The sequence below is a fragment of the Drosophila virilis genome, chromosome 3 (assembly GCF_030788295.1).
Source record: "Drosophila virilis strain 15010-1051.87 chromosome 3, Dvir_AGI_RSII-ME, whole genome shotgun sequence".
NCBI classification, from domain to species: Eukaryota; Metazoa; Arthropoda; class Insecta; order Diptera; family Drosophilidae; genus Drosophila; species Drosophila virilis.
The window spans coordinates 17,943,251-17,970,444 of NC_091545.1; the positions used below are offsets into that span (position 1 = coordinate 17,943,251).

Genomic DNA, 27,194 nt, shown 5'->3' on the forward strand with positions numbered 1-27,194 from the left:
GTCTGTCCGTTCGTCTGTCGGTATGTATGAGCGCATGGACATACTTTTGTTTAATCAATTTTAATGGGAGCAGAGTGAAAAACGAGAACAATGAGAAAAATGCTGTAGCTGCAGTTAATTAGTATGCAGTGATTTTTAATGGCGTTAATTTCATGCCATAAATGATAGTCCACGGCAGAGCCATCAGCTCAATTTTGTGTTAATCAAAATATTTAATTAACAACAGTTGGACGCGCAAAAAAAAAAATAAAATAAATAATCAGGCGACAGTTTAAAATGCAATCAATATACATTGGAAAAAAGTATAAAGACGAAAGGATTTGCCAGGATTTGGTTTGTTTTTAAAATACAGAGCAAATAAGTTTTTATTTTGCCCGTGGGCGGAGTTTGTTTTTAATACTTTGTTTTATCTGCTTATTATTATTTGAAGCGGGCTTTCAGCTCGTTATCTTCTACTCGGAGTTGACTTAAGCGATTTTCAGTTTCTCTTCATATTTTTTAGAGTAGTTAACAGTTAAGTAAATTGTTGAAACGCATGCAGCTATCATAACTCGAAGTGGCTCTTAGGCGACAGCCCGATTTGCTGCCTAGCAGGACAAAGTTTGTCGACAGGAAGTGACAGTTGATTTAACACGAACACACACACAGGCACACATACCGCTTGCAAACACAGACACGTGCACCTGTCGTCAAAACTTGCATAAGTCATGAAAATGCATGCACTCAGCTCGACAGGCCCCGTCCAGACTTTTGTAAAATGGCGCAGACTTCTTCCTCTTCCCCTTCCCCTTCCCCTTCCTCTTCCTCTTCCTCATACTGTTCCTCTTCCATTAAAAATGTCAACTCGAATGATTTTCGTGCTTGCTTTACTGTTCGCTTTGATGCAAATGCCAGACCACAGCCTCAGTGCCAGGCCCACCTGAAAAACCAACACCAGCTCAAGATTCAAATTCAGCTCCAGATTCCGATTTCGTGTAAGAAATTTTTGTCAGCTAATTAAATTTAATGCGCTTTGCAAAGGAATAGAGTAGATGGGAGGTAGGCTCGGAATCTGGCAGCCAGGAATGCCAGACTGCAGTCTAAGCAGCTGTGGCAGCTGGCCGTTGTCTTCAATTTTTGAACACTTCGGCACTTGCAGTAAGTCGTAACTAACAAGAAAGAACATTCCAAATTGAGTAAATTAGGATTTAGGCAAAGTAAACTTAAAGGCAATACACTTAAGTTGGGCCATGATAGCCAACAGAGACAAGAATTTGGACAGGAACAAAAATACAAATGTGTCAGTTTTTATGATACAAAAGGCATTTCGACTCAAAAGGAAATAAGTGACAGTTTTTTGATATTTGAGACTTATTTGTCTCATTTTTTTTATTCTGCTGAATGGAGGCTATTTTTAATATTTCATTACTGAAAAGCTTTTTGTGTAAGATATTTATTTATTATTAGTATTTTTTTTTCAATTTTCTCGCTTTTATATTGAAGTATACAGGCAGCCAAAGATGCGTATACGTATTAATAGTAAATTATGTACCCAGACTTTGACTTTATTTGAGCAAAAGCCGTTCTTTGGCAATCTATTTCTATATTAAAGTCGCCTTGGCCCACTGCTTTAAGCTGCTTATGAACTGCAGTCCTGAAAATGTGTGCGTTTTTGGCAAATTTATGAGCCGATCGCCAGTGAGTAACCCTTTTATTTTTTTACTTGCTGGCTGGCTGCTTTCCATTGTTTATGTGCTTATTTATTATTTGACTTTTATATGGGCAGCGTTTCGCTGTTTGTGGCTTGCCAACGATTTGGGTTTCCTTCTTGAGGCTTCATTTTTATGGCAATTTGACGCCATTTTATTGTCACACCGCAGCGTTGGCCACTTTAGAGTTGTCTCCAGCTCCCATAAATTCCGCCACGTTGGCCATTTTGTGGCTTGCTGAGACATTAATTCGGTGCCAATGTCCATGTTGCTGTTGTGGCTGCTGCTGCTGCTGCTGCTTACAGGTTTTACGTTTCCGCTAGGCGAGGGAACATAATTTATTTGCACTCGTTTTGCTGCTATAGAAACTTCATATTTTGTCGGTATTGGTAGCTGATTGGAAATCTACAACACACCCACACACATACACGAGTGTGCAAGGGTTTTTCAATTTCGTGCGAGAACAACAACAACAACAACAACAACAACAAACAACAAGTGCAGTTAAAGTTATGGTGGGAAAATCAACACCTCAAGAGCTGCGTTAACCAGCGGCAAAGAAGCAACCTCTGAGAGGTGTGTGTGGGTGCTTGTGTGTGTTTGTGTGTGGGTGCTTGGGTGTGCTTGTGAAGGACGCAGTAAGCAGTAAAATGCCAAACGCAAATGTCGCCAATATCCCAATGGCAATCGATGAAAATTTATAGAAAATTGCGCACAAATAAAATTTTACGTTTGTTTGCTTTTTTCATTTACGACAGCACGGCAGCACGCACGCTCTCCTGTTTCCACTCACTCTCTACAACACCTCTCTCTCTCTCTCTCTTTCTCTCCCTCTCGACTTCTCTCCTTCTCTCTTTTTCTGGCTCGCGTCCATTGAGCATCTGTCGCGCTTTGTTGCTTAGTCCATTTTCTTGGCTTATTGAAATGCATTTTCTTGACGCTTGCTCGTCATCGATGCTTTCTGGTTTTTGTTTTTGGCTGCCACAAAACGATTTGCTCTGCTGCAGCTCTCTTGTTGTTTGTCGGTTTTCCGGATGCTGCGGCCACGCCTCCCCGCCACATGTGGGCACAGCATGGGCCACGCAGCTCAAAGCTGTTAATGTTTACGATTGTCGCTTACCATTTCAGTTAATTGAAACATACAAAGGGGTTGCCCCTATAGCCAGAGCTAGACAAGATTTTCTGCAGCGTTTGCCAGGTCCTGTCGCCTGCCAAGTGCCAAAAGTACAAATTTTTCTATATTTTTCTATGCTTTTTATTGCCACTGTTTTCAAATGTTTAGCTCAAAGTAAAGTTTGGACGCTGCTGGCATTGCTTTCACTTTGAGCTCTGCTAGTGCAGAAAAAAATAGGTGAGAAAGTTGAGCTCGGTTGCAGACGACTGCCTGATACTCTTATCGCAGTTTTTTAACAGCTTGAATAAGTTGATAAGAGCTTTCTCGATTATTTAGCAGGTGATGCATTTAAGACTGTCATCCAATAATCAGCTCCAATTTGTGAAGTTAGAGAAACAAATCGTCTCATTTGGAGAAAATTGTGTTACACATCATTTGTTGATTTTCTTTCGTATAAAAATATACTTCAGCATTCAAAGGGATACAGCTAGACTTTTAAACATTGCACAAAAATCAATATACTCTTACTCGTTTTGTGTACAAGGCTTACAAATTAATACAGCTTTGGTTCATGCTTTTTGCGTCAAAGAGTATGCTTTGGTTTTTGAAATGCAGTGCAAAGTGTAACTCTTTGTTAAACTAGGTGAAACTTCAACCGTTGAAATAAAATTAAGCAGTTCTGCTAAGCGAAAATTGCACCTATACATTTTCAGAGAACATTTTCATAAGCCGAAATAATTAAACGACGGACGGTGTGCGTCTTGAGGATAACTAAATTCATTATTTTTAAATTTAATAAAAACAGTTATAGTAATTTCGATAGTAATACTTAGCAGCAATAATAATAGGTATTACCCTGCTTTAATCAAAATTAAAAATTGAAGTATTAGATAGTTGACAATATTTATATTCCTTATGTTAATCCTTATTATTTATCTATCATTATAATATTGACTTAGCTTAACTTTATCTTTAGTTTAACAACATTTCCTACTTGTGTATGTGGGTGTGTGTGTGCGTATGAGCATTAAGCAATTATGCAACTTGTGCCGTCTAGTTAATTTCAGGCCTTATCGTATATATTTTTTTGTGTAGCAACTTTTGTGGGCCAGGTTCCGTAATAAGCTTTCAACTTGTAAGTTTTCGGTAAGGCCGCCGGGAAACGTGTACTCAACAACAACAACTGCATAAACAAACAAATTTTGCAGAAGTTTGTATATTTTTTGGCGCACGCTAATTAATACAATTAAAAATTAAATAACTTTAAACTCAATTCCCGACGCTTCATTTACCCGAGCAGCGTCTCTAGGGTCCATTTAGTCTCAGCTCCTGTTGTTGTTGCTTTCACTGTAGTTGTTGTAATTGTTGTAGTTGCTGTTGTTGCGTCCACTGGCGGAGTGTTATTGGCCTTTGAGTATCGGCCCACACCGCAATTGCTAATTGTGGGCATATTTGCTTGGGTCCAGGCTCAAAGCAACCAAGACAACCGCAGGGCAGAAGGCACCAGGCGATCCTTAAGTCCAGAAGCCAACTTAAGAAACCAGCGATACGTTATGCACAAACGAGACCCCAAGGTGCTCAGAGTCTGCCCCCAGATGAAGATGAGTGCAGCAAAAACACAAATATTGCATATCAATAAGTCGCCATTCAAATCTATATATGTGTGTAAAAGTGTGAGTGTGTGGCTGTGTGCGTGTATGTCTTCATTTTTGGGTGGGCGAACAAATTTTCCGCATCATTAGATGGCAAAGCACTCGAGTGAGCTATCCGGGGAGTTGTTTTACTTGTTTCCTTGGCTTTTCCTAGCTTTCGTTGGCTTTAAGCAAACGCGTTTCCCACCAACTGTTTTGGGTACTGCTGCGAGTGGCATTCAAACTCATCTCACGCCATATTCATCAACTTGATTTCTGTTTTTGCCATGTGTCTTGCTCTCTTTCTCCTTCTCTCCCTCTCCCCCTCTCACTCTAGTGCTGTGCCAAGCTGCTGCCTCTTAGACTCGCAAAAGCACCAAGTGGCGTATTAGAGGGCAATGGCAATCCGAATAAGTTGTACGTACCGTTGAATGGGCAAAATCTGAACAGAAGCCGGCTGAGCGAAAAAAATGTGTTTACAATGTTTACAATGCAAATAACGGTATATTCGGGGATAGCTTTCCAGTAAAAGCTGTGGAAATCGTATACTGGTAACAGTTTTTGCAGTGCTATAAAAAAGCTTACACAAAAGCTGCGCCAACTCCAAAGCTTTTAGCATGGTAAGCAACATTTAACCCTTGGCTTACAAAAACTTTAAAAAGCTCGAGTGTTAATGGGTGGGAAAATGTTTTGACTGGAGACTTTTTCGTCAGCCTCAATATTTGAGGCAATAATACGGATCAGTACACATAGAACGATAATTTTATTACTAGCAGAGATAAATGTATACGACTAATGGTACATACGGAGAGATAGTTTTTTTTTATGAATACCCGATTGCTAATCGAGTTAAGGTCTAAGGAACTTTCTTAAACTTAAGCAGGCATTCGTACAGCGTCAGCTGTCGCGTCTCAGGCATTAGCATGAAGACCAGCAGTCCAAAGGCAAAGCTCATGGCCCCAAAGGTAAAAAAGAACACCGAATCCCTCAGACTGTGCTCAAAGGCGGCCACCATGAGACCTAGCTGCAGAGCCTGCTCACAGATGAGGACGCCCGCCAAGCATTTCGCTTTGTGCGCCACGCTGAAGGCCTCCCCAGAGTAGACCAGGGCGGGCACAGCCACGCCCGCAGCTACAATTACCTCAAAAAGCAGCATGAGGAGTGCAATTGCCTGCAGATTGATGTCGTAGTAGGTCTTCTTAACCGACTCCAGATGCTCAAAGACGCCGCCAACCATGACAATGACAATGCCCGCTACAAAAAGCGAAAGCGAGCAGGGTTTGCGCCGACCCTGCCAATCCACTAGTAGGGCTCCGCCCAAGCTGCCAAGCAGGCCGCAGAATGCCAGCCAGTACAGACAATTCATGTCACACTCGAGGCCGTGCCAGCTGACCACCAGAAAGGCGCGATTATAGGGCAAGGAGAGCGCCAGTGCTGCAAAACAGCGCAGGAGGAGAACCTTCAGCAGCGGCAGCAGACGACGTGACCAGCGCTGCCAACAAGGATCCAGGGAGCCATCTGCGAACTGTTCCCATTCGCGCGTATTATGCAGCTGGCGGCAATCTTCGCGCAGACGCAGTAGCTCTGTGCCAGACTGCGAATGGCCATTTAACTGCTTCAGCGTGTCGCCAACTGCCATATCCCGATCCTGGCGCAGCAGCAATAGAGGCGACTCCAGGCGATATGAAAGGGACAAGATGACCGCAGCCACGCCCAGGGCGGCCAACAGGATGCCATGCAACTGATCAATGTGCATGGTGTGTCCCCTTTCCACTGGCTCCAAGGTATACCAGACGCGCGTATAGAATACCTGTATGCAGACGCCCAGCCAGAGAAAGATGCGCTCACAGCTCAGCAGCATGCCGCGTATGGACTTGTGTGCCATCTCCGAGCCCGTCACCAACGCCTGCACCTGGGTCAGACCGTATGCGGCGCCCACGCTGACGCTGCTGTAGCAGGCGGAGATGAAGTGACGCGGCAACGCCAAGTTCAGTATGCCAGCCACAAGCAACAGAAATCCGCTGGAGGTCTGCAAGTAAAGAGCCCAGTGATAAGATTTGTAGGAAGTCCTAAACTCAAAAGCCTTTCAGGTAACCTGCTTAACATTAATACATATTTGAAAGGAAATAGTCCTCAAGATGTTCTATATATGGCTTTATATAAAACGCAGTCTATTTCTAAAAAAATTGAAATCAATATTTTGATAAGTGGTCTTTCTGATGAGGAACTGATCTCAGCTGGGGATACTAACTCTTTGCAAATTTGTAACACCATTGAACGGAACCTGAGTCAAGAACGTAATAAGAATGGATTCGCAAGCTGGGCTATGTTTTCTGTGGTATATCCCCGATTTCATTGCAGGCAACAAGCGCTCAGAAAGATTATCAGAGTTGATGGCTAATGGCAAATGCGATTCAACATTTATCAGTTTATGGAAGTGAGATAAGCAGCTAATGGCTGCAGGAGCACTTACATAGGCCACGTTTTTGGTAACGCGCTGAACAAACAGAGCTGCCAGCAGAGCACCGACAGCAGCGCCAATAAACCAACTCATCATCAGATTGTGTGTATTGTAGTCGTTCAGGAACTTGCCCGCGGGCGTGTCAAATATGGACCAACCCAAACGCATGCCGCTGCCCACAAACACAAGCGCAGCTGAAGTATAGATAGATATGGAAAGTGGGGGATCAGGATATGTTGCGTTGCCCACACTGGACTGAATGCGTTTTTACCCGCGGTCAGGGACTGAAACTGCAAGCGATAGCGCCACATCAGACGCAGCCAAGACAGTTTGCCCTCTTCCTCAATGGTCGGCAGTAGCGGCATTCTGGAATTCCTTTCGCCAATATTGGTAATATTTGATTGCAATTAATTTTAGTCAATTGATTTATTTGCTTGCTTCGCACTGTCACTGGCAAATGTTTTATATATTGTTTTATGCTTTAGAAGTTATAGAACTTATCACTTGTTGTGACTGTAGCCGTCATTTTCACATACTGAGTGTCATATTATTTGCGGCTTGATTTCGCGCTGTTCTATACACTTGCCCTCTGAGAGCTGGGCAGTTGCTGTTCGCCTGACCGACCGGTTGCCTGTGCAGTTGATAAACGGAAAGCACACACAACAGTTGTCTGAAGTGCTTGAGGTGAGAACGTCGAAGCTCTGATAAGATAAATAAAATACAAACACGCAAACACACAAAAGTTTTTGCGCGCTCTCTTATCAATATGATTACTGGATATAAATAAATTAATTAAATTTGAATAGTAGGCGTCAAAAGTGGGTAGAGTGGACACAAACGCCAAATAACTACCAGGCGAATTTATCGATATCAAGGTGAGCTTCGCATGTGCTACACTGAACAAAATACTCTTAAATGTTTTAAGGATAACAGAATAAATATGCAAATATTTTAAAGGTCTTTAAAATGCAGATCAATTCAGCATCTTTTTAATGTAAGGAGTCCTTCGAATTTAATTGTTTAGTTCGGCCTTCAGTAAGCTGTTATCAAATTTGACACCCTATGATATGATTCAGCAAATATTATTTCCAAACTTTGATATGGGCAACTGTTGTCTCCTGTTGATCAGCTGTTATCAGCAATTGGAATTTCACTTATATATATATTCAGATTAATCTTCTTAATTACAGTGGTCGCTCGCAAGAAGTGGAAAGTTAGGAACTAGGGATGATAAAAGTTTTATTTTCCACAGATTTTCAATCAATGAAGGTAGTTTTAAAAACAGGACATAATAATCCCGATGTGTTGCAAAAATAACTTATTTATAAATAGTTACCTTCTAAGCGATTCTCATACAATCAAAGAAAGTCTTACTGGTTTTCATGTATCCACTCACGATCTCTCATTTTGAATTCCTTTTAAGTTTTGGGTTCTTATAACCTGAACTTTAATTATGGGTGTATGTGTTGCTAGTGCAACTGGATGTGAATTTTAGGTAATAAAATTTAGGCATTAGTTTGCTTGTATGTTAAATAGTTAACTTTATTGAAAGCAATCTGTGTATTCTAAACAAAGACTTTCTGATGTTTGGAGCGACTACTGTATTGCCTTCTAATAGCAACTATTAGAGACGTGGACTAGCGGCTAATTGGGCGCTGATTAGACACTTAATGCAAGAGTATTGAAAGCTTGCTGATATTATTGGTTATCAGTCGTTTAATATATAAATGTATGTACAAAAAATATTGTTTATATAGCTAAGGTATTTGCCTAAATTTAGCTAGCATTAAGTGATATAAAGTCTTGGTGCGCCTACTTCTGGGCTGGTCACGAGAAGTCGCGAAACTTTTGTTGTGCCTGACGTAACGTCAAGAACTTTGTCTCTGGCAGATACCAATGGCTAAATAAGAAACCCAGCAGCATGAAGACTCCAAGACCGCAGAAATAGACGCCATCAATGTGCACGCTTGGATCCACGTTGCAGATAGACAAATGTACAGTCAACTCCAAAATATAAGCGAATGAGATGCACATACGCTTTACAGAGAGCGGGAAGGCCTCCGATAGGTAGACAGAACTGGGTGCAAAGCCAAGTCCAGCAAAGAATTGGAACATTAGCAAAAGCCACAAAGCCGTCTTCAAGTCTGGAAGCCGTACAAACTCCACATCCGTAAACCTGCTGGCTAGGCCAATGGACGCTCCGCCACAGATCATGAAACCAATCAGCTGGGTTATCTTGCGACCAAGCGTATCCTGAACAAATGCGCCGCTGCAGCTGCCGGCCAAACGTAGCAGTCCAAAGAGCACATAGGGCCCGCTGCTGAGGCCATAGACGCTGCTGCTGGTTAATGTAAGCGTAAAGACGACTAGCATGCTTGTGCTCATGGCATAGAGGGCCCGAAGCAGGCAGAGGCGCAAGAGGGCAGGCAGCGCCTGACACCAGGCCTGGCTAGCGTCCAGTGTCCTGTTATGAGTGATATAAGAAGTGTGCTCAGTCAGCTGATCGTTGGTCTCTGCCGTGACAGCTCTGGGATACTGCAGGCGGATTATAGCATCGATGGCCAGCTCCTGTTCCCCCTGAGTCAGCAGGCGGACTGGTGACTCTACAGTGAATATGCTGGCCAGGCACAATGCAGCAGCACCATAAATGGTACATAGCACGCCCTGCAGCCTGTCCACGGACAGATCAGAGTCCGGGCTCCAGCTGACGCTGAAAACGATCTGCATGAATATGCCCAAAGTGCAGGACATTTGCTCCGTGACAGAGGCCAGGGTCCCCCGTTTATAACACACTGCCAACTCACCGGCTATGGCCAGCGTGGACGGTAACGCGAGCCCATTTGCTAGCCCATTAAGGTAACGTGCAGCCAGCATAGCCTCAACTTGCAGCTGTGTCGCAGTGAACAGAATACCGCCAATGATTGTGAGCAGGCAGCAGAGTTGCTGGAAAAAACGAATAGTATGTTTATCAGTATATTTATCTTTATATGAAAGCATCCACTAACCATGAGTAATTTGTAGGTGAGGTGCCTGGCAACAACAATGCCAAGTAGAGACCCGATGATGGCTCCGATGAACCAAGAGATCCGCAGATGCGTACTGATTACGAATTCGTCTGCCAGGCTGTCAAAGCCAATGCTCCAGGCTATGTTCATGCCGCCCGACAGGAAAATCAAAGCAGCTATAATAGAAGGAGCATAATTATTGTTTATTGAATTAGCAATATCCAGAGCTGATTGATAGCTATTCACTAGAGTAGGTTTGTTCAGAAAACTGGTTAAGTTTCCAATTCGTATTGCTTTATAAGCTCGTTAAGAACTATTTAGACAACTTGATATAACTCTTTACTAGGTATATCAAAGCTTTACTAGGCATAAGACCCATTGAGTGCTTCCAAAAATTTGCATTCATTCGATTGTCTTTTGTTTAAGGTTTATTGAGAGGTTAGGTACTTACCAGCACCCAAGGCATTTGCCTGTGGCTGATTGCGCATATCACGGATGCAGCAGTTGGCTGGTCGTTGATATGGTAGTTGCCGTTGTGGGAGTGTCTCCTGATTTGGCTCTGGCAGTGGTGAGTATCCCACTGTGGATTGTGACGCCGTTTGCTGATATTCGTGCCTTTGTTCCATGTCGGTTGTGTGTACGACCACCTTTGTCGAGGTACAAGAGACTACTACACGAAACAAAATATTTTGGAGTCTATGTCGAACAGGTTTCCGTTTGACTTATCCATTAGTAAACGTTTCTTATCGCATTGATTGATAAACGCTTAGAGTCCATAGGATCGCAGCTACTATCGTTATCAGTGGCAGTGGCCACGGCGCAACCTTTTAGCCAGTCACTTATCTATGAATGTTTATATTGGATTGCAGCTACGTTCGATAGACGCATTTGTTACCTTTTGTATGTTTATATTTTTTGTATTTCTGGTCAGAAAATAATTTACGTGTTAGTTATCTTATGTAAATTTCAAATCAGCGATTTGTGCGACTTTACACACACATATTCTCTTTTTTACATTCGGCGAGGTGTTCTCTCTTCGAGTCTATGACGCGCACTCTTTGACACTCTTAGGCTTTAATGTTTTCAGTATCGACTATGACTCAAAATTGGTTGTCAAAACTCACCAATTACTAAGACTTCTTATAGCTTCTATAGAAACGATAAAATTTGAGATATTGAATATAAAATTACACATTGAAATTTACAGAGCATCTGTCATATGTCTGTAAGGGCATTAAATCTGCATCAGTCGTCATTATTATGCTCGTGTTGGCATATAAGTAGACTAAGTCTTCAACCGTATAACGTAACTATATTCTTAATAAGTATCAACACATGCGTTGATATCCCTGTAAATCGATCATCACGAAATGCATCAGTATGCAAAATCTGTGCTTTTTTGTGCTGGCAGTAAATATGTCAGTTGGATCGAACAGTATTTATAGAAGTAAGCGGTCAGAAAAAAACTGCACAATTTCTTGTTTTTCTTTTTAATTTTCTGTTTATTTATTGTTCCTATTTATACATTTCCAATGGCTACATGATATAAGTGGAAGACACATTTATAGATGTGCATTAAATCAATACTTTAACAAAATTACAGTCCGTTCGCGATATAAACTTAAAATAGTACTACGCATATATATTTATTTTTATTGTATTTATATTATTGCATTTTTTGTGGCGTATATTAGCAGCAGCCTCTGAACTTCTTTTGTGACTCGCGTAGTGTAGTTCTTTGTGTCTCAGGCAGGCACCACATAGCCATTATAAAGACGGCCGTGTAGATGCCGCCGATAACGTAAAAGAACTCGTTAGTGATGTCACAAGTGGATATGATAATAAACACAAGCAGCTCGACAATGAAGGTAACACTAATAAAGTGCTGCTTAACAATTAATGGATACGCCTCGGCCAGGTATGCAGAGGAGGCCGCAAAAGCCACGCCAGCAAATAACTGAAATATATCTAGCATAATTGTAACACCATTGTAGATCGGGTGATGGAATTGACTGGCTATTCCAAATGCCAGGCCCCCGCATGCGACGAGCCCAAGAAGAGTTGACTTCTTGCGTCCGATCGAGTCCATCCAAAAGCAGGCTATGAAGCTACCCAACAGACGACAGGCGCCAAATGGGATAAAAGACCACATCGTTTCCCAATAGCTGTGAGAGCTACCTGCGCTACCTGCCAACTCCCCGGCAAGCGCCAGTGTTGGAGCCAATACCAATCCATTGGCAATGCCATTTAAATACAGAGCAGCCGTCAGAGCATCCATATTTTGATGGGTGCTGGCATTCAATATACCGCTTATAAGCACCAGCATCGAGCAAAATAGCTGCCAGATGTATGAAAATAGAGTTAAAGTGTGCAGTAGTGCAAGTGTGCGAATATGTTTACCGTGATCGCCCTCTTTGGGACCATCTTGGGAACAAATCCGCTTATTGCCGCTCCGATAATGGCACCAATGAACCAAGCTATGCGCAGATGCGTTGTTAGATACAAGTAAACAGTCCTGCGGAATCCAATGCTCCACGCAATGTTCATACCGCCCGAGATGAAGATGAGCGTAGCTGAAAAAATATCAAACTGGTAATTCACATGTAAGTGCAATAAACTCTTATAGAGTATAGAATTTTTGTGAAATGCGCAAAATAAGTTTTTTACTTTTCATAGGTTTGAATAGGACAGCCACAGAGCCTAATAGGCCCGAGTGAAGATATCAAAATAGCCAATGCTTTAATAATTTTTAGGTATTGTTATTAGTGATTTGGTGAAACTTACCTGCACTTAAGACATTCATTTGCGGCCTATTGGTTTTATCGCGGTTGAAACAGCCACTGGGTCGCACTTGAACTATGCTCTGCGCTGGTGGTTGTGGCGGCTTGGGCAGACCATAGGTGTGTGGAGGTAGCGGGCCAAAGCTTTGCAGCGGTGGTGGATGTGGGTGCTGGGTATATACCTGTTGGGGTTGCGTTCTCTGGGGGAATACGTTTTGGGTGGCTTGGGAGTAACCGTACCTATGATATTCCTGCTGAGAATAGCCAGGAGGTTGGCAGTCCTGTGGTGTCTCTGATGGTGCAGACGGGAACCCATATGCTGGTGCCTCTGGGGGTAAATATTTATCGCTCTTCATTTTGTTTTTGTATTGCATTCAGAGAATATTTTATTTGGAGTGCGTTTTGCTACTAAGTGCTTACAATTTTGACCACAGCGTTATTTATGCTTCATTGCTTTGCTGGAAAAACTGATAAGGCGGTACACCTACGCCCTCTTTACTGATAAGACCAAATATAAAATGATAAGAGCGCTTGGCATAACCATGCCCATAAAATTTGCTAATATCGTGTCAAACTAGGCTCTTCGCATAGGTTCTTCGATAAGGCGAACAAGTAATTTATAGCCATTTACACATTTAGGCGGTTTGTACTTCCCCTATTAAAAAAGGATCAATATGTTGAGGGAACAGCTGTGGTGAAATACCGGTTTGTTTTTATTCAAGTCGTATTTTTAGACGCTGATTTATAATTTATGACATACAGATATAAAGCGCAAAGGTCGCATATGGCATTTCTGTGCTATAAAGTGCGCAATATATACGATAATTCTGGTAGCTAAAGCAAAAATAGCTTATTTTGAAGCATTGATTGAATGATTTGATCGGAATAGTTCGTAATAATAAAAGCCATTTACTTCAGACTAGCGTCCAATCATGAATGATATTTTGTTGTTATGACAATACAAGTAATTAGATTTAGTTAATTAAAGCCCATGCTCATCATGCCCTTAAATTTGACTTGTGATTCACGTAAAGTGGTTCGTCGGGTCTCTGGCAGACAAAAGATCCCCAGAAGAAAACCAATCAGGTACAAAGCACCCATAAAGTAAAAGAAAATGGCATGACCTTGAATGCTGTACTTCGCAGATGAAATGATAATGAAGACCAGCATTTCGACTATGAAGGTTGATGCAATGAAGTGTTGCTTAACGCCCAGTGGATATGCCTCTGAGAGGTAGACAGAGGTGGCCGTAGAGGCAATGCCTGCAAAGAGCTGGAACACGCATAACAGGGCAAGGATTGCATCTCCATCTACATAGTGAATATCATAGACGTCACTGATTAATTTGCCAATTCCAAACGCCAAGCCACCGCTGACCACGAGCCCAAGAAGCGTTGGGCCCTTGCGTCCTGCTGACTCCATGCAAAAGCTGCTGATGAATGTGCCCAGCCAGCGAGCAGCGCCGAACGCAATAAACCGCCAAGTAAGACTACTTAGATAATAACTGGACGTAAAGGAGACTATCAGTGCGTAAAACACAAAGGTGGAAAAACTCATGGCATTTAGGGCTCGCAGATAGCATAGTCTTACAAAAGCTGGCAAGGCCTGGACAATGCTCTGGCTTGTCGACAAATCCTTGTTTTGCGCCAAATAACGTTTGTGCTCCTCCAGCTGCGCGTAAGTCTCAGTGGTGATCGTGTACGGCCGCTGCAGACGTCGTAGTAAATCGAGAGCCTTCTGCTCCTCGCCATTGGCCAGCGGTATCACTGGCGACTCAATACAGAGTATACCAGCAATTACTAGCCCAATCAGTCCATAGATGCCAGCTAGTACACCATGCATTTGCTCTGCATTAAAGCTGTTATAGTTGTAGGTTGTGGACCAGGATGACACATATATAATCTGAATAAAAAATCCTAGCGTGTAGCACATTTGCTCAATGGACGTGGTAATTGCGCCCCGCATATAAGATACTGAAACCTCGCCGGCCAGTGCCATAGTGGGAGCAAATGCCAATCCATTGGCAATGCCATCTAGATAGAGACTCGCCTCTATGGCTTTGATGTTGTACCGAGTGCTTGCAATCACAATTCCGCCAATCATAACCAGAAGTGAGCAGAAACACTACAGAATTGATGCAGTATATTAGAAAATAGTAGCTGCGGTGTGGAAATGATTCCGTATGCTTACCAAAACAACTTTCTTTGGCAATTTGTTTGCCAGAAAGCAACTGAGTACTCCTCCAATGATGGCGCCAATAAACCAAGCCACGCGCGTGTGTAAAGAAAGGTATTGAACATAAGTGTGGAAACCAACGCTCCACGCTATATTCATGCCGCCCGATAGAAAGATGAGTGCAGCTAATTTAATAGAATTATAAATTAAATTAATGCAGGAACATTTTTGAGCAATCAGTTGATCACTGACAAGCGCGGGCAAAACCTGCACGTCAGCGAACTACAAAGCTGATTGACAGGGACTATCTTATCGACAGCAGGTCTTTTTACGGCTAGCTGACTAATTCTCAGTGGTTGAACATACCCGCGCCCGCTGCATTTGATTGTGGTTTGTTCTTTTGGTTTCGGTTATACCAGCCAGTGGGCTGCACCACAATTGGGGAGGACGGCAGTGGCTGTGTCGGTGGTGGTCCATAGTTCTGTGGGGGTGGTGGGCCGAAGTTCTGTGGAGGTGGTGATCCATAGTGCTGCGGAGGTGGTGCCCCAAAGTTTTGTGGCGGTGGTACATAATTCTGGGGAGGATACCCTGGCTGTGGATAAGATGTCTGTGGTGGATATCCTTGTGGTGGATAACCATGCTGCGGATAACCTTGTGGTGGATAGTTTTGTGAACCTCCCGGTGGTGCCGATGTGAAGCCATATGACGGTGGATCAGGTGGCAAATATTTATCGTTCATTTTCGTTTTGGTGATCCACTCCCTCAACAGTTTCTAACTGCAACCTGTTGGTAACTGAAAGCTAAAACTCACGGTCAAGTCATTTTTGTAACTTTTCGTTGGTAAAACTGTTTGGTAAATTGATAGGGGGGGCTAGATAAACGCCTATCGCTGCTGCGATAAGCGAAGCATGGACAAAACCACACGCGCGTTCTTAAATGTGAATTGGTGATAACGTAGCTTATCGGGCTGTTCATAAACTTTGATTAAGACAGGAAAGGCATGAAGACCAAACTAATGCTTGAAATATGGCTAATTTATTAGATGTCTGCTGATGTGCTTTCCCTGATTCAAAGCGATTAATAATTTTGCTATTTTGTTTGTGATTATTTAGCAGTCAATTCTAGGTAACTGAGTCATGACAGGTTATGGCAGGTTAGTATATCCGAGGAACACTTGTATCAAATTTATTTGGGCATTTATTGCGGTGTTCGACTTCTCAAGTATTTACTAAACGTGAGCTCAAGCGGTTGAGGGTTCCATTAAATATTTAACTATAATTAGCAAGCTTTTGGGTTATTTAGTATTACGATTTTTAATTGAATCGCTTCTTATGTGGTGTTGTGATTGAGTGCTTATATGCTTTTACATCAGAAATCATCATTGAACCACTTTCGAATCTTAAAATGACTTTTTGCAAGCGTGGTTAGCCTCGTCTCCGGCAAACAAAAGATGCCCAGCAAGAAGAAGGTTAAGGATATACCACCCGATATATAAAAATATAGAGATATGTCTGGGTGCGTTGGCGTATAGCTGCAAAAGCCCAGCCTGATCATCAACTCAAGGGCATATACGAGCGCAATAAAATACGGTTTGACTGCCAGTGGAAAAGCCTCGGTCAGGTACACAGCGGAAGCTGCATACGCCACGCCCGCAAAAAACTGAAAACAAAATAACAGGGACAAAGCAGCGATCATGCGAGGTAAACGCTGGAATAATGTGCCAAAGGCAATGGCAAAGACACCGCCAGCAAAGGTGCCAAACAGCGACGGTTTTTTTCGGCCACCGGAGTCCATTAGAAAGACAACAGAGATGCAGCCACTCAAGCGCAAAGTGCCAAATACCACATAGGGCCATGTGTGAAACTCAGGTGTTAGTTCCACTGCTGTTTCGAACAGAGCGCTCCATATGATGGGAGTCATGCTCAATGCATACTGTGAACGATGTGCGGCGACCTTCAGCAACGGCACCAGACCGCGTTGTATGCTCTGACTCCAATTCAGGTCCCGATTGGCAGCTACGTAACGTTTGTGCTCATCTAACAGCAGGAATGTCTCGCTGGTCACCACCGATGGACGTTGCAGATGACGAAGTGCATCCACTGCAGCCTGCTCGTTGCGACGAAGCAGTAGATACACAGGCGACTCGATGCAGCAGGTCAGGGCCAAGGCGAGTGCCACAACACCATATATGATGCTGAGTAGGCCATGCACCTGATCGGCCACAATAGTCACGTTCCAGCCGCTTTGCCAGATGGCCGTGTAAAACAAGAGGATGAAGATACCGAAATTGTAGCTCAGCTGCTCCACGGCAGCGGCTAGCACGCCGCGCATCTTACAGACAGAAAGCTCGCCCACAGTAGTCATAGTGGGAACAAAGACCAAGCCATTGGCAAATCCATCCAAGTAGCGTGCTGCAATAATGGCATTTGGTCGCTCAGGCAGCGTAAGGAAAAGTACGCCACAGATCAGCACCAGGCATGAGCTGAACACCTATTGATAACATTGTGTCAATAGGATTAGTTTCCTCAGCTGCACCAATCATCTCCACCAATCATCAATCCATCGATACTCACATAAACGGGTCGCAGTGGTGTGCGGTGTGTCAATATGACGCTTAGTGCGGCTCCAAGGAGCGCTGCTCCATACCAACAGATTTGCATGTGCAGCGTTAGTGTGAGCAGTTCCATATGCATGGATTGTGCCGCAAAGCCAGCGCCCCAGGCTAGGCTCATGCCGCCCGAAACAAAGATGAGCGAGCCAGCACCCAATGCATTCCATTGTGGCTTATTCTTGCGACAGCGACTGAGCCAGCTGTGGTGCTCCGGGCTTTGCTTTCGCTTCTGTTCTTGCTCCTGCTCCTGCTCCTGCTGGAAGGAGCCACGCGGGGTTCCTGTCTTATCGCCTGTCATTGGCGTACTACCAGGAACCCATTGATCCTATTTATATTTATAAGTCACGCACGGACCGCTGCGCTGTTCGTTTACTATCTGCTTATCGCGGGCAATTACCATAAAGCGAAGCCCGCTGCCGTTAAGCTCATCAATCTAAACACAAAAAATCAATATTATACCATATTAAGACTTTTAATTAATAGCTACTATTTCGGCCATAAACGCCATAAACGTGCATTACTATGCGATAAGCTCTCCGAATTACGCCCTTCTCATGAGCACTGTAAGAGCAACTGTACGAGTTCGCTGCGGAATTGTCATTGAATAATCACAGTTCACAACAATTATGCTCATTTGGATAATTGACTGCTTGGGCTCTCAGCTAAGACTGCTAATAAATAATTACAATTATGTTACCTGCATGTGCTTGGTCTTATTACCTTTTGCTGGTTTATTGGTAAACTAAAATGCAATAATGATATATGCAAATATTGTGTTTTTCTAACAATAAACTGTTATTTCGCAGTACAGAAGATAATGCTCGCAGATTCTTAGTTCGGTTCGTATTATAAGTATATTTTTAGGAACGACGTATAACATTTTTGAATATAATTCGCAAAGAAGTTTTTAAAATTTATTTAACACATCTGTAAAGCTACAGTCACTTCGTTGTGCATCAAGATGGTAGAAAAGAACTCTTATCTAATCAAAATAAGTATTAAGATTTATGTGCTCAATATAATAAGTATTATCAAGCCGCTATATAATTTGGGAATTGGTCGGAAGATGACATTTATATAAAAATGCGTAATTTTTCAATCTTACCACCGAATTTCAAGCATATGCCTCCTGCAGACAAGTTTTCTTTCTATTTTGAAGTATTCTCGTTCTACAAATTGGTGGGAGATACAGTTCTTCAAGCCTAAACTTAATTCGAAATGATGGTCTTTAAATCGTTGTCATTTGTGTCTGCAATGCGTTGTCATATTGTCTGGTGAGCGTTGATTAAAATAGCTGTGCTCGCTTGGTGTTATTGCAGACGTGAATTCCATTTGCCATTGCATTGCATTTGTCAGCTTGTTTATGGGTTGCATTAGCCAACTTCGTTGCTAAGAGCCTGTGGCCAGTAGGAAAGTGTCGGACTCATGCGTTTGCTGACCCAACCCAACGAAATAGTGTCAGGCAGAGGGAGTTGCACACACGGAATGTGATATAAGGCAAGTGGAAAATGGCGCAGAAACTTTTATCGCAGGTGCTTTTCCTGCCTGTGTTGTGAAATCCTTCGCATCTTTTACGGCAAATTTAAGCGATTTCCGCCCACAACTGCTGCAGAGGAAGGATAGACAAACGTAGCCGGGCATTGGCATCTAAGTTTTGAACGAGCAACTAAGTTCGCGATAATGTTTGACTATGTGAGCACATGATACGCCCACAAGCACTGGGAATGGCTATGTCCGGGGCGATGTGCGACTTTTGTGGGCTTGTGCGGCGTTAAAATAAATTTAATTTTATCGCTACATAAATACATGCTCAGCAACAGACCGACTCGCAGTTTGGCGCTTCTGCCATGACTTGCAGCCAATCGACTCTCCAAGTGACACTTCCGTGGAAGTTTCTTTGGCATTTTTATTTCAGTGTTTTAGCTGCTGGTGGCTTGCCACATTTTTACTTTTATTTACCGAGTTGCAAGCCGTAAATCCTATAGAAAACACTTAAAGTTAAAGTTTTGTTTATCTTGTAGAAGATTTGCAGATGCCTACATAGATATTAATTAGGCATGATGAGTCTCCAGTTAGCATATAAATTTCGTTGCATTTTCATGACCACTCAAGCTAATATATAAATAAATGTTTTATTTATCGGCTACAAGCCTGATATTGGAGAACTTTTATGCCAACACAAAATGGGTAATTTGTCGGTTTTGACAGATTTACGAGCTTTGGCCTCAATGTGTATCATAAACATTGCGAAATCGAAATGCAATTTATAAAGAAAAAAAAAACAAGAAATATACATTTTATCTGGGCAGCCGGGCAGCAATGTGTACTATATTTTTTTACTTAGCTGTCTCTTTTTTTTTACCGATCTTGATATAATGTTAGGAATATAGTTATTGCTGAGCTTGATAAGAAAAGGTCGGTGAACCAAAAGTGCTTCATATAAAACCTTATTTCGCCTTCTGAAGACTCACTAATTAAAAAGTGGTTCAACTAGAAAGTCTGTAGAACCGAACTACTTGGGATTATGGGAAGTTTATTTGCCTGTGACCATTGACTGAGGACAAATGGTGCCTATGTGTGCTAACATTCCGCTAGCTCCTGCCATAAACAATAAATCCAAGCTTAATGTACTGAAATAATAATGTTTTGTAGTTTTCTTGTGTGGGCGTGTTTTTATCTTGCTTATCGAGTGCAGAGTTTAATGTTACTTGCCCCAAGCCCGTTTCATTTGACAGGCTATAGAATTTTTATGTTTTCTGCTGAGATTTACATGCAATCCACGGCAAATGTTATTTATGCAAATTTCAATGGAGTTGCCCAAAGTCAGATCACAAATTAATTTATCTCAAAAAGGCAACACAAATCCTGATTAACTTCAAGGCATGGAATATGCGACAGCGCATAATAAAAAAGGGCAAGAAGCTTCCCCGCCAGGAAAACAAAACAATTGTGAAAGCCATACGAGAAGAAATACATGGATGTTCACATATCCTTGTCCTTGTATGCTTCGTGTGCGTGTGTGTGGATGTGTGTTGGTTAATGCGTGCTAATAAATTTCAGCAACATTTGTACCTTTTTTCTGGGGCGTGCTCTTATTGTTAACACAAGGCGGTGCGATGCCTACCAAATTCCTTTGCGTTCGCCTTTGTCCTTGCTGCCATTTTTTCGTTGTCTTTATTGCCAGCTATGCGAATCGCAGCGACTTCGCCATGCGCCAACGATGCCTGAAAAATGGGAATAATTCATTTGCAATGCCCCACAGCAGTCGCACTGGAAATCTCGTCAAAGCAACAGCTACGTCTAGAGCTGCAGCTCCTTCGTGAGGCTCAGTTTTCATGTAGCTTATGTACGCATAGTTGTTAGTTTGCCAGCCGGAGAAGTAGTCGTTCGACCAAGTGATTTGTTTTGCTTCGTTTGGCAACAAATCAGAAGATAAACGACATCGATTGTGGCAAACGACATGGTCGGCCCAATCTTAAATCCGCCCCAAAGGGTTGTCCTGGCCTCTTAAAGGCCAACGGCTTCTCTTTAGCGCCGATAAATGTCACGGCTTTTAGCTTAGATGCCGCGAAAATTATTAATAGCATTTAGGAATGGCAAGCAACATTCAATGTAATGTGTACGGACATTCATTTAAAATCGCATTATGCGAGTGGAAACAACTGATGTTATTTTAGTTTCCACACAACTGGCCAATGCTGCACGTAAACATTTTTATAATCCCTTCGCTCCGGCTGACGTTGCTGTGGCCGTTGTTATTGTTGCTACTCTTATTTAATTATGCATAACGAGCGACTTGGGCGCCAGGACACCCACAGAGCGCACAGCAGGGCAGCCGAACAGGTTTAGAAATAATTGAAAACAATCGGATTAAAATGTGCACAGCGGTTGGCAAAAATTGAACTAGCCAAAAGAACCGGAAATAAAAGAAATAATCAACATTTATATACAAATTAAACGGGTCAGAGTGCGTGTGTGAATATGTGTGCTAGGATATTATACTAATTAAGACCAATAACCTCTGGGATTAGTGAGTAAATATTTGTAAAGTAATCCAGAAGCGATTATGAGAATTGATGACCAGCAGTTGCTGCATTACATGAACCCTCGACCCCAGAGAGAAAGACGAAGCTAATTTCACAATTTATACTTACACTTACACTTACAAAGTAGCATCAAAGTGTTGAGTAATTTATGCAATTTATGTTTGGTTGTTTAATTTACTGTGCCAACAAGTTCTACTTCACATGTCTTCAGCATGTGCTTCCTATTTACATAGGCAATAATAAAGTTAAGACAATAAAGGCTTATTAGCTAACACCTTTCTAAAACACCTGCCCTTAGCTTTGGAGCATTCGTAGCAGGAGCTACGCGCTGCAAAACGTAAATTTGTTTTGGCGTAACATTTGATTTAAAGCAGCGACGGCGTCGAGCGCGGTGTTTGAGCAACCTAATTAAATGTTATGCTTATGTTAAAAGTTAAATATATAACACACACTCACACTTTTAATGTCGGTTCGTGCATAGTTGGGGCTACCATGAGGTTTTCCATTGGCCTGACATTTAACGAGGTACTCAAAGTTTTATGCAGCGTCTTGAGGCCTAGTAAAAGTCATAATTTTTATGAGCACATTGTCTTAAAATGATGGTTGTGTTTAATGTATGGCTGGCATTATGGACAACTTTAATCTTAAGCCACCTGACATAAAGTTCAACTTAGTTGCTCTGTTGCCATGGCTTAAACTAATGGCCAGGACGATGGCACGCGCATAACCCTGCACATAAATCAATCATAATTGTCCTTGTTAACTACAATCATGAATATTACGGCGTGCATAAAGCAAATGACAGTCATGCCATATATATAACCGCACACTCTCCCGCCCCTGCCCATCTCTGCCATAACCATCTCAAATGCCTTACCCATTGTACAATTAATGTGTATGTGTGCTTGTGCAGTTTGGGTCAATTTTGGGCGGTTGCTCTGCCCTAATGCTTGACGTTTACAGGCTCTAATTCTTGTCCTGTGGGCTGGCAGTGAGCAAAACTCCAAAGTATGTATGTATTACCAAAATACTTGTCAGCCCCAAAGATGCGGCTTAATGGGTTTTAATTAATTTTAAGCCCACAAAAGCACAGGCTCACATGTTGCAAATGGAGCTCGACCAGGGTCTGGTTTTTGGTCTCATTGTTGCTGGTTACACCGCGTGTTTACCTTAGTTAATTGATTTTCTGCCAATGCGCTGATTTGCATAACAATTCGTCGACCGCACCAAACCCAAACTAGCCAAATCGAGCCCAACCAAATCCAAATAAAAAGTGAAAGCAAAAGCTAAAGCACCAAAGCAACATTTTGCTTGTCAGCTTTGTTTGAACTAGTGAGTGTTTTTGTGTGCGTGTGCATGAATGAGTGTATAGCTGTGTGTTTTTGACTACATGGCCTAAACGGAAGAGAATAATTGAAACAAAATCCTGCCAAATGACCGTTAGCAAAATTTAATTCAGAAAATCAATTTATTCGATTGTCTTTTTATCTACATATTCTTTTTGTGCTGTGCATTGAATATTAAAAATATCACTTTTAATTGTATAAATAAACATGGTGGTTGTATGGCATGGATAATGAGCAAACGTATAAATAAATAAACTGGCTTTTACGTATTATTTGCTTTAATAAGAATATGTTTCATTGCTCTATTTGGCCGTGCCTGTCTATGGGTTACGTTCCAAAACCTCCGCTTTGATAGCGGCCCCCTTAGCGGCGTTTTTATTATTGGAGAAGACGGTAGCTTAAGAGGAGGCGGCGTCGATTTAATCTAAGTATGAGACAGCGGCTTGAACATTGGAGGAGGCTGAGGCCATTGAAAAAATCTGGTATGTTAACAAAAATATGTCTTTTTATAATTCAAATTAATGTAAAAATTATTCCACTTGTTCATATGTGTATGTATTCGACTACTCGATTCACATTAATTCAAGTAGTGTTTGCAAGCAAGGTGCGTTTAAAACTAATACACATTATATCTGCTTTTCTATACGATGCACGCTTACTGATGGATGCTGATGATAGATGTGTATTTACAGGTGAGTACGTATTTGATCATTAATTTTATGGGCTTAAAACTTATTTTTCCCAACTACATGCTAGTGAATACCAAGTCTTTACATATTTATTTATTATTGAAGATTGGCTTGGGTTATCTCTTATGTTCAGGTAATTTAGATGTTTAGACTCTCTGTAGCGTCTGATGACTTTCTGATATTAAAGGGCTTTACCACGTACGCAAGGTGGCACGATTTGCAGCTCATTAGCAACCACGGACAGGACACATGTCCGAACTACTAAACTGCGCTCTAAATCGCTGGACACGACACTACTTGACTCGAATTGACTGCGACTGGGACTGCGACTGAGACTGTCAGGCTATGAATTGGCTGCTCCGAGCAATGCTTTGCTCATTGCCCACTGGCCGTAGCCCGCTTCAATTAGTCAACAATTACCAACGACAATACAAACTGTTCTGGTCACTGTTGGTCTGCTAGGAATCACAACAACAAGCATAAGGTAGTCGGAGCGAGTTGTCAGCTCAGGTTTTTCTGTGCATGGCCGGCTAATGGCTTATGAGTAGTCACGTTCCATCAACGTTTTCGCTGCGGAATCATTGTGCGTGTGTGTTTGTGTGTATGAGTGGCTATGCCTGGTAATGAAGCACGCGAGATCGCGACAGCAGCAAAAACACCAACAGCAACAGCAAGGAATAGCAGAAGCCTGACAAGTTTTCGGCTTAAATTTGAATAATTACACAAAATTAAAATTGTTGTCGAGAGCAAGAGTTGCCTAGTTGGCCAGATGAATGCCGGCAACAGAAAGTGGGCCTCTGACTCTTAACTGCAATCTGGCACAAACTGCTAGGCTCTGCTCTGTCAGGCGCCTGATTTAAACTTTCACCAGGCGCGCCCGAGTCCTTAATAAAGTCAAATGAATGCGCTTAATCAACACGTGTGGGCGTTAGCAAGGGCTGCCTGCTGCCTGCCGCCTGTCTGCCAACAGCGCAACAAGGATGCTTGTCCTGCTTCTTGCAATTTCACCTACATAATTTGTTTACATGCTTTTTAAATTTTCCCTAACCCATCCGTTGATGGTGAAAAATTAATTACATTTTTTACACTCTTGCCACCCAGTTTCGCTAATAAACTTCAGGGTGAAGAAGTTTTTTATGCATTCCAAAAATAAATTATATATTTGAACCATTTTTATCTGCTCTCACCCGACAATGGTAATAAAGAAAAAAAATGAAAAAAAGAAAAGTTGCACTTGCGAAAAGCTAAACATACGGTGAAGAGCATAAAAGCCAAGCTCATTGCCATTAAAATCTCATTATCCGCTGTGCTTCTTTTATTACTTTTTATTTGAAGAGCATTGCGATTAATAGAGTGCGTGGGTGTTTCTGTATATTGAAGAGTTTTCCGGTTGCGTGTTTATGTGCTGTTGAGCTGTTAATGAAACACAATCCGATTATGCATAGAAAGCCAAAAATGATTGCATATGGCAAGCGCAAGAAATGTTTGCTTAATAATGAATATTGCTGTAAAACCGGAAGTGACAATATTAAGACACGTTTGCCAAGACAAAAAAAAAAAATCAATTGTCTTTTGCTGAAAGACCGGCCTAAGATGGAAAATATTTGATGGGACTTTCTGTGTTGCCAATTTGGGTTCCCTTTTGCGCTTGGCTGCCAAAGGATTACATTGGATTTTTATTTGATTGTTAAAATAAAAGCAAAAATACAGCAAAAAGAATGGCCCACCAGCAAATGCCCTTGGGAATATGAGAAAGCGAGGAGTAATGATTTACAATGATGCCAAAATAGAATGTAATCCAAATTCGAGCTATCTGAATCTCTTATCCTAATGGAAATCACACTCTGGTGGATTATTAAAGCTCTGTTAAAAATACAGAGTACAGCTCCCAGCGGAGTTTAACAAAACCAAAGACAATTTTTTTTTTGGAATTTGCAAAACTACAGATGACAGATCTCAGATACTACTAAGTTAATAAAAATAATGTTTAGATTCTTAAAAAGATGCTTGTTAAATGCTCATGATTAAATTGTGCACTGAGATGTGCTTTCTAGATTTTTTAGATATAAATATCTTAAATAACTTTTTGAAAGTTAATTACCTAAATGATTTTAATCAGATTCCAAACTTTCTTTTCTCATAGGAATTTGTGCCAGACAACTTTGAGTATTTTAAGTATGAAGTGTAAGATGAAAGCAGCTGTACTTTACCTATAACCCCTGTGTTGAATAGCTTTTATTTAGAGCAATTGAGACAAGGCACTTAAATGTCTTATTGTCTCAAATGGCAGACATTGTTCCCATTGAACCCCGCCTGACAGTTGGCACGTGCACCAAATTAAAAACGGCATAACTAATGGGGCAATATCTAAGGTAGAAAATGAATGGAAAAAATGAGAAAGAAACTGAATTAATCGGCGACGCATATGAATTTATAATAAAAGCACAAGCGAGAACATTTTGTGCAGCTGACTTCGAAATAAATTTCAACAAAAGACCAAAAAGTTGAGCTCCTCAGTGGGTGTATTCGTGTATATGTGTGGGCCAAGATGCCATTCATAATTCACCAGCATAAAATGTGTATAGTGGTAGGTGCGGGGGTCAGAAGACCTGTGCGAGCACTGCCTTGTTTTTGGCAGCCGTGTGTAAAGGTGCCACGTAAATTTTGGCTAACGATGCACTTTGCACTGGCAATTCGCTTGAGTTTGGTTGCTTGATACTGCTGCCTGCTGCCTGGCGACTGGTGCCTGCCACAATCAAGTGCGATTCATTTTGTGCTACGTCAGCGCACACATGTGACAAAGCGGCCTTAAAGCCCGACAACAGTTGTTCGCAACGAATAAAAACAATAGACGCCAACTATATTTCGTGGGCCTGCAATTGGCCAAGCTGCTGTCGCCCGTTGCAAGGGCTTTCAATTTTTCAACTTTAAATGTTGAGATTCATTTTTCTTTGCTTTGTTTTCTCACGCTAGGGCCGTGCTAAGTAAATAATTTATTTTATAAATTCTAAAGTAGGATTAACACTGAAATATGCAGATTTCCACAGGCGCAGTCAAGTGTAGTCCGAAAGGGTTAAAGGCATCAGCAAAGGCAAAACAATGAAAGTATCGTACAAATCCCAAAAAGGTCAGTTTGCCTTTTTCCTAAGCACAACCTGTTCCTCAAGCAGATTAGCAACCAAAAAGTGTTAAGCCTATTTATATAGTTAAAATGCTGCAAAATTCTCTGCTCTGGATGATTTCGTATCCCTGTGACTGTCAACTTATCAGCAAATTAAATTGAGTTTGTTTTCTTATAAATGTAAAAACATTTTCCGACACTTTGCTGAAACATCACATACAGACGCGCACATATAAAAATTTGTCGTCTTAATGTTTTTATTAAGCTGATGACAAATTTTGGGCTCTCATACAAATTTACAAAGCAACAAGAGTAGTTTAGTTTATTGAGAAATTTCAATACTTATGTTGCAATGCGCGAAAATCTAAACCTCACACAGACGACAGACGGCTAGCCTGACCAACAAAAATAATATATTGATAAATTAAATAAAACAATTATAATAGAGAAGGTTATTATTAGAATACCTTTAAAACTTGTTGAGGAGTAATTGTTTTTTGTTATTTGCCAAAACAGGTTTTTGTTTT

General features: G+C 41.7%; 5 protein-coding genes across 5 annotated transcripts; all 5 read right to left on the reverse strand.

Annotated features, from left to right (window-relative positions):
- Positions 1 to 5,177: 5,177 nt before the first annotated feature.
- Positions 5,178 to 7,528, reverse strand: LOC6623735 (uncharacterized). The gene is made up of 3 exons (XM_002047784.4): positions 7,166 to 7,528; positions 6,907 to 7,088; positions 5,178 to 6,462 (listed from the first exon to the last, which is right to left on the reverse strand). The coding sequence occupies exons 1-3, from the start codon at positions 7,257 to 7,259 to the stop codon at positions 5,290 to 5,292; spliced, it is 1,449 nt and encodes a 482-aa protein (XP_002047820.1). The 5' UTR covers positions 7,260 to 7,528; the 3' UTR covers positions 5,178 to 5,289.
- A 1,064-nt stretch (positions 7,529 to 8,592) lies between these two features.
- Positions 8,593 to 11,093, reverse strand: LOC26531302 (uncharacterized). Its single transcript, XM_015176237.3, has 4 exons — positions 11,024 to 11,093; positions 10,351 to 10,822; positions 9,900 to 10,075; positions 8,593 to 9,837 (listed from the first exon to the last, which is right to left on the reverse strand). Exons 2-4 carry the CDS (start codon positions 10,523 to 10,525, stop codon positions 8,722 to 8,724), a joined length of 1,467 nt encoding a protein of 488 aa, XP_015031723.1. The 5' UTR covers positions 10,526 to 10,822; positions 11,024 to 11,093; the 3' UTR covers positions 8,593 to 8,721.
- Positions 11,094 to 11,387: 294 nt separating this feature from the next.
- Positions 11,388 to 13,475, reverse strand: LOC6623782 (uncharacterized). The gene is made up of 3 exons (XM_015175104.3): positions 12,684 to 13,475; positions 12,300 to 12,472; positions 11,388 to 12,237 (listed from the first exon to the last, which is right to left on the reverse strand). The coding sequence occupies exons 1-3, from the start codon at positions 13,051 to 13,053 to the stop codon at positions 11,590 to 11,592; spliced, it is 1,191 nt and encodes a 396-aa protein (XP_015030590.1). The 5' UTR covers positions 13,054 to 13,475; the 3' UTR covers positions 11,388 to 11,589.
- A 93-nt stretch (positions 13,476 to 13,568) lies between these two features.
- Positions 13,569 to 15,639, reverse strand: LOC6623725 (solute carrier family 2, facilitated glucose transporter member 4). Its single transcript, XM_002047786.4, has 3 exons — positions 15,221 to 15,639; positions 14,870 to 15,039; positions 13,569 to 14,803 (listed from the first exon to the last, which is right to left on the reverse strand). The coding sequence occupies exons 1-3, from the start codon at positions 15,591 to 15,593 to the stop codon at positions 13,658 to 13,660; spliced, it is 1,689 nt and encodes a 562-aa protein (XP_002047822.1). The 5' UTR covers positions 15,594 to 15,639; the 3' UTR covers positions 13,569 to 13,657.
- Positions 15,640 to 15,984: 345 nt separating this feature from the next.
- Positions 15,985 to 17,763, reverse strand: LOC6623822 (probable metabolite transport protein CsbC). Its single transcript, XM_002047787.4, has 2 exons — positions 17,428 to 17,763; positions 15,985 to 17,344 (listed from the first exon to the last, which is right to left on the reverse strand). The coding sequence occupies exons 1-2, from the start codon at positions 17,761 to 17,763 to the stop codon at positions 16,223 to 16,225; spliced, it is 1,458 nt and encodes a 485-aa protein (XP_002047823.1). The 3' UTR covers positions 15,985 to 16,222.
- Between the last annotated feature and the right edge of the window lie 9,431 nt (positions 17,764 to 27,194).

What these genes read in the sequence shown, in the direction of transcription:
- LOC6623725 (XM_002047786.4), bottom strand. Translation starts at nt 15,593, where the DNA reads ATGAACGATAAATATTTGCCACCTGATCCACCGTCATATGGCTTCACA. An exon ending in ATCAAATGCAGCGGGCGCGG is followed by an intron (nt 15,040 to 15,220) that starts GTATGTTCAACC and finishes CTATTAAATTAG; the next exon opens with CTGCACTCATCTTTCTATCG. An exon ending in TGCCAAAGAAAGTTGTTTTG is followed by an intron (nt 14,804 to 14,869) that starts GTAAGCATACGG and finishes TCAATTCTGTAG; the next exon opens with TGTTTCTGCTCACTTCTGGT.
- LOC6623735 (XM_002047784.4), bottom strand. Translation starts at nt 7,259, where the DNA reads ATGCCGCTACTGCCGACCATTGAGGAAGAGGGCAAACTGTCTTGGCTG. An exon ending in GTTTCAGTCCCTGACCGCGG is followed by an intron (nt 7,089 to 7,165) that starts GTAAAAACGCAT and finishes TCTATACTTCAG; the next exon opens with CTGCGCTTGTGTTTGTGGGC. An exon ending in TTACCAAAAACGTGGCCTAT is followed by an intron (nt 6,463 to 6,906) that starts GTAAGTGCTCCT and finishes CTTTACTTGCAG; the next exon opens with ACCTCCAGCGGATTTCTGTT.
- LOC26531302 (XM_015176237.3), bottom strand. Translation starts at nt 10,525, where the DNA reads ATGGAACAAAGGCACGAATATCAGCAAACGGCGTCACAATCCACAGTG. An exon ending in GGCAAATGCCTTGGGTGCTG is followed by an intron (nt 10,076 to 10,350) that starts GTAAGTACCTAA and finishes CTTCTATTATAG; the next exon opens with CTGCTTTGATTTTCCTGTCG. An exon ending in TCACCTACAAATTACTCATG is followed by an intron (nt 9,838 to 9,899) that starts GTTAGTGGATGC and finishes CGTTTTTTCCAG; the next exon opens with CAACTCTGCTGCCTGCTCAC.
- LOC6623822 (XM_002047787.4), bottom strand. Translation starts at nt 17,763, where the DNA reads ATGACAGGCGATAAGACAGGAACCCCGCGTGGCTCCTTCCAGCAGGAG. An exon ending in CACCACTGCGACCCGTTTAT is followed by an intron (nt 17,345 to 17,427) that starts GTGAGTATCGAT and finishes TGTTATCAATAG; the next exon opens with GTGTTCAGCTCATGCCTGGT.
- LOC6623782 (XM_015175104.3), bottom strand. Translation starts at nt 13,053, where the DNA reads ATGCAATACAAAAACAAAATGAAGAGCGATAAATATTTACCCCCAGAG. An exon ending in AATGAATGTCTTAAGTGCAG is followed by an intron (nt 12,473 to 12,683) that starts GTAAGTTTCACC and finishes ATATTTTTTCAG; the next exon opens with CTACGCTCATCTTCATCTCG. An exon ending in TCCCAAAGAGGGCGATCACG is followed by an intron (nt 12,238 to 12,299) that starts GTAAACATATTC and finishes TACATCTGGCAG; the next exon opens with CTATTTTGCTCGATGCTGGT.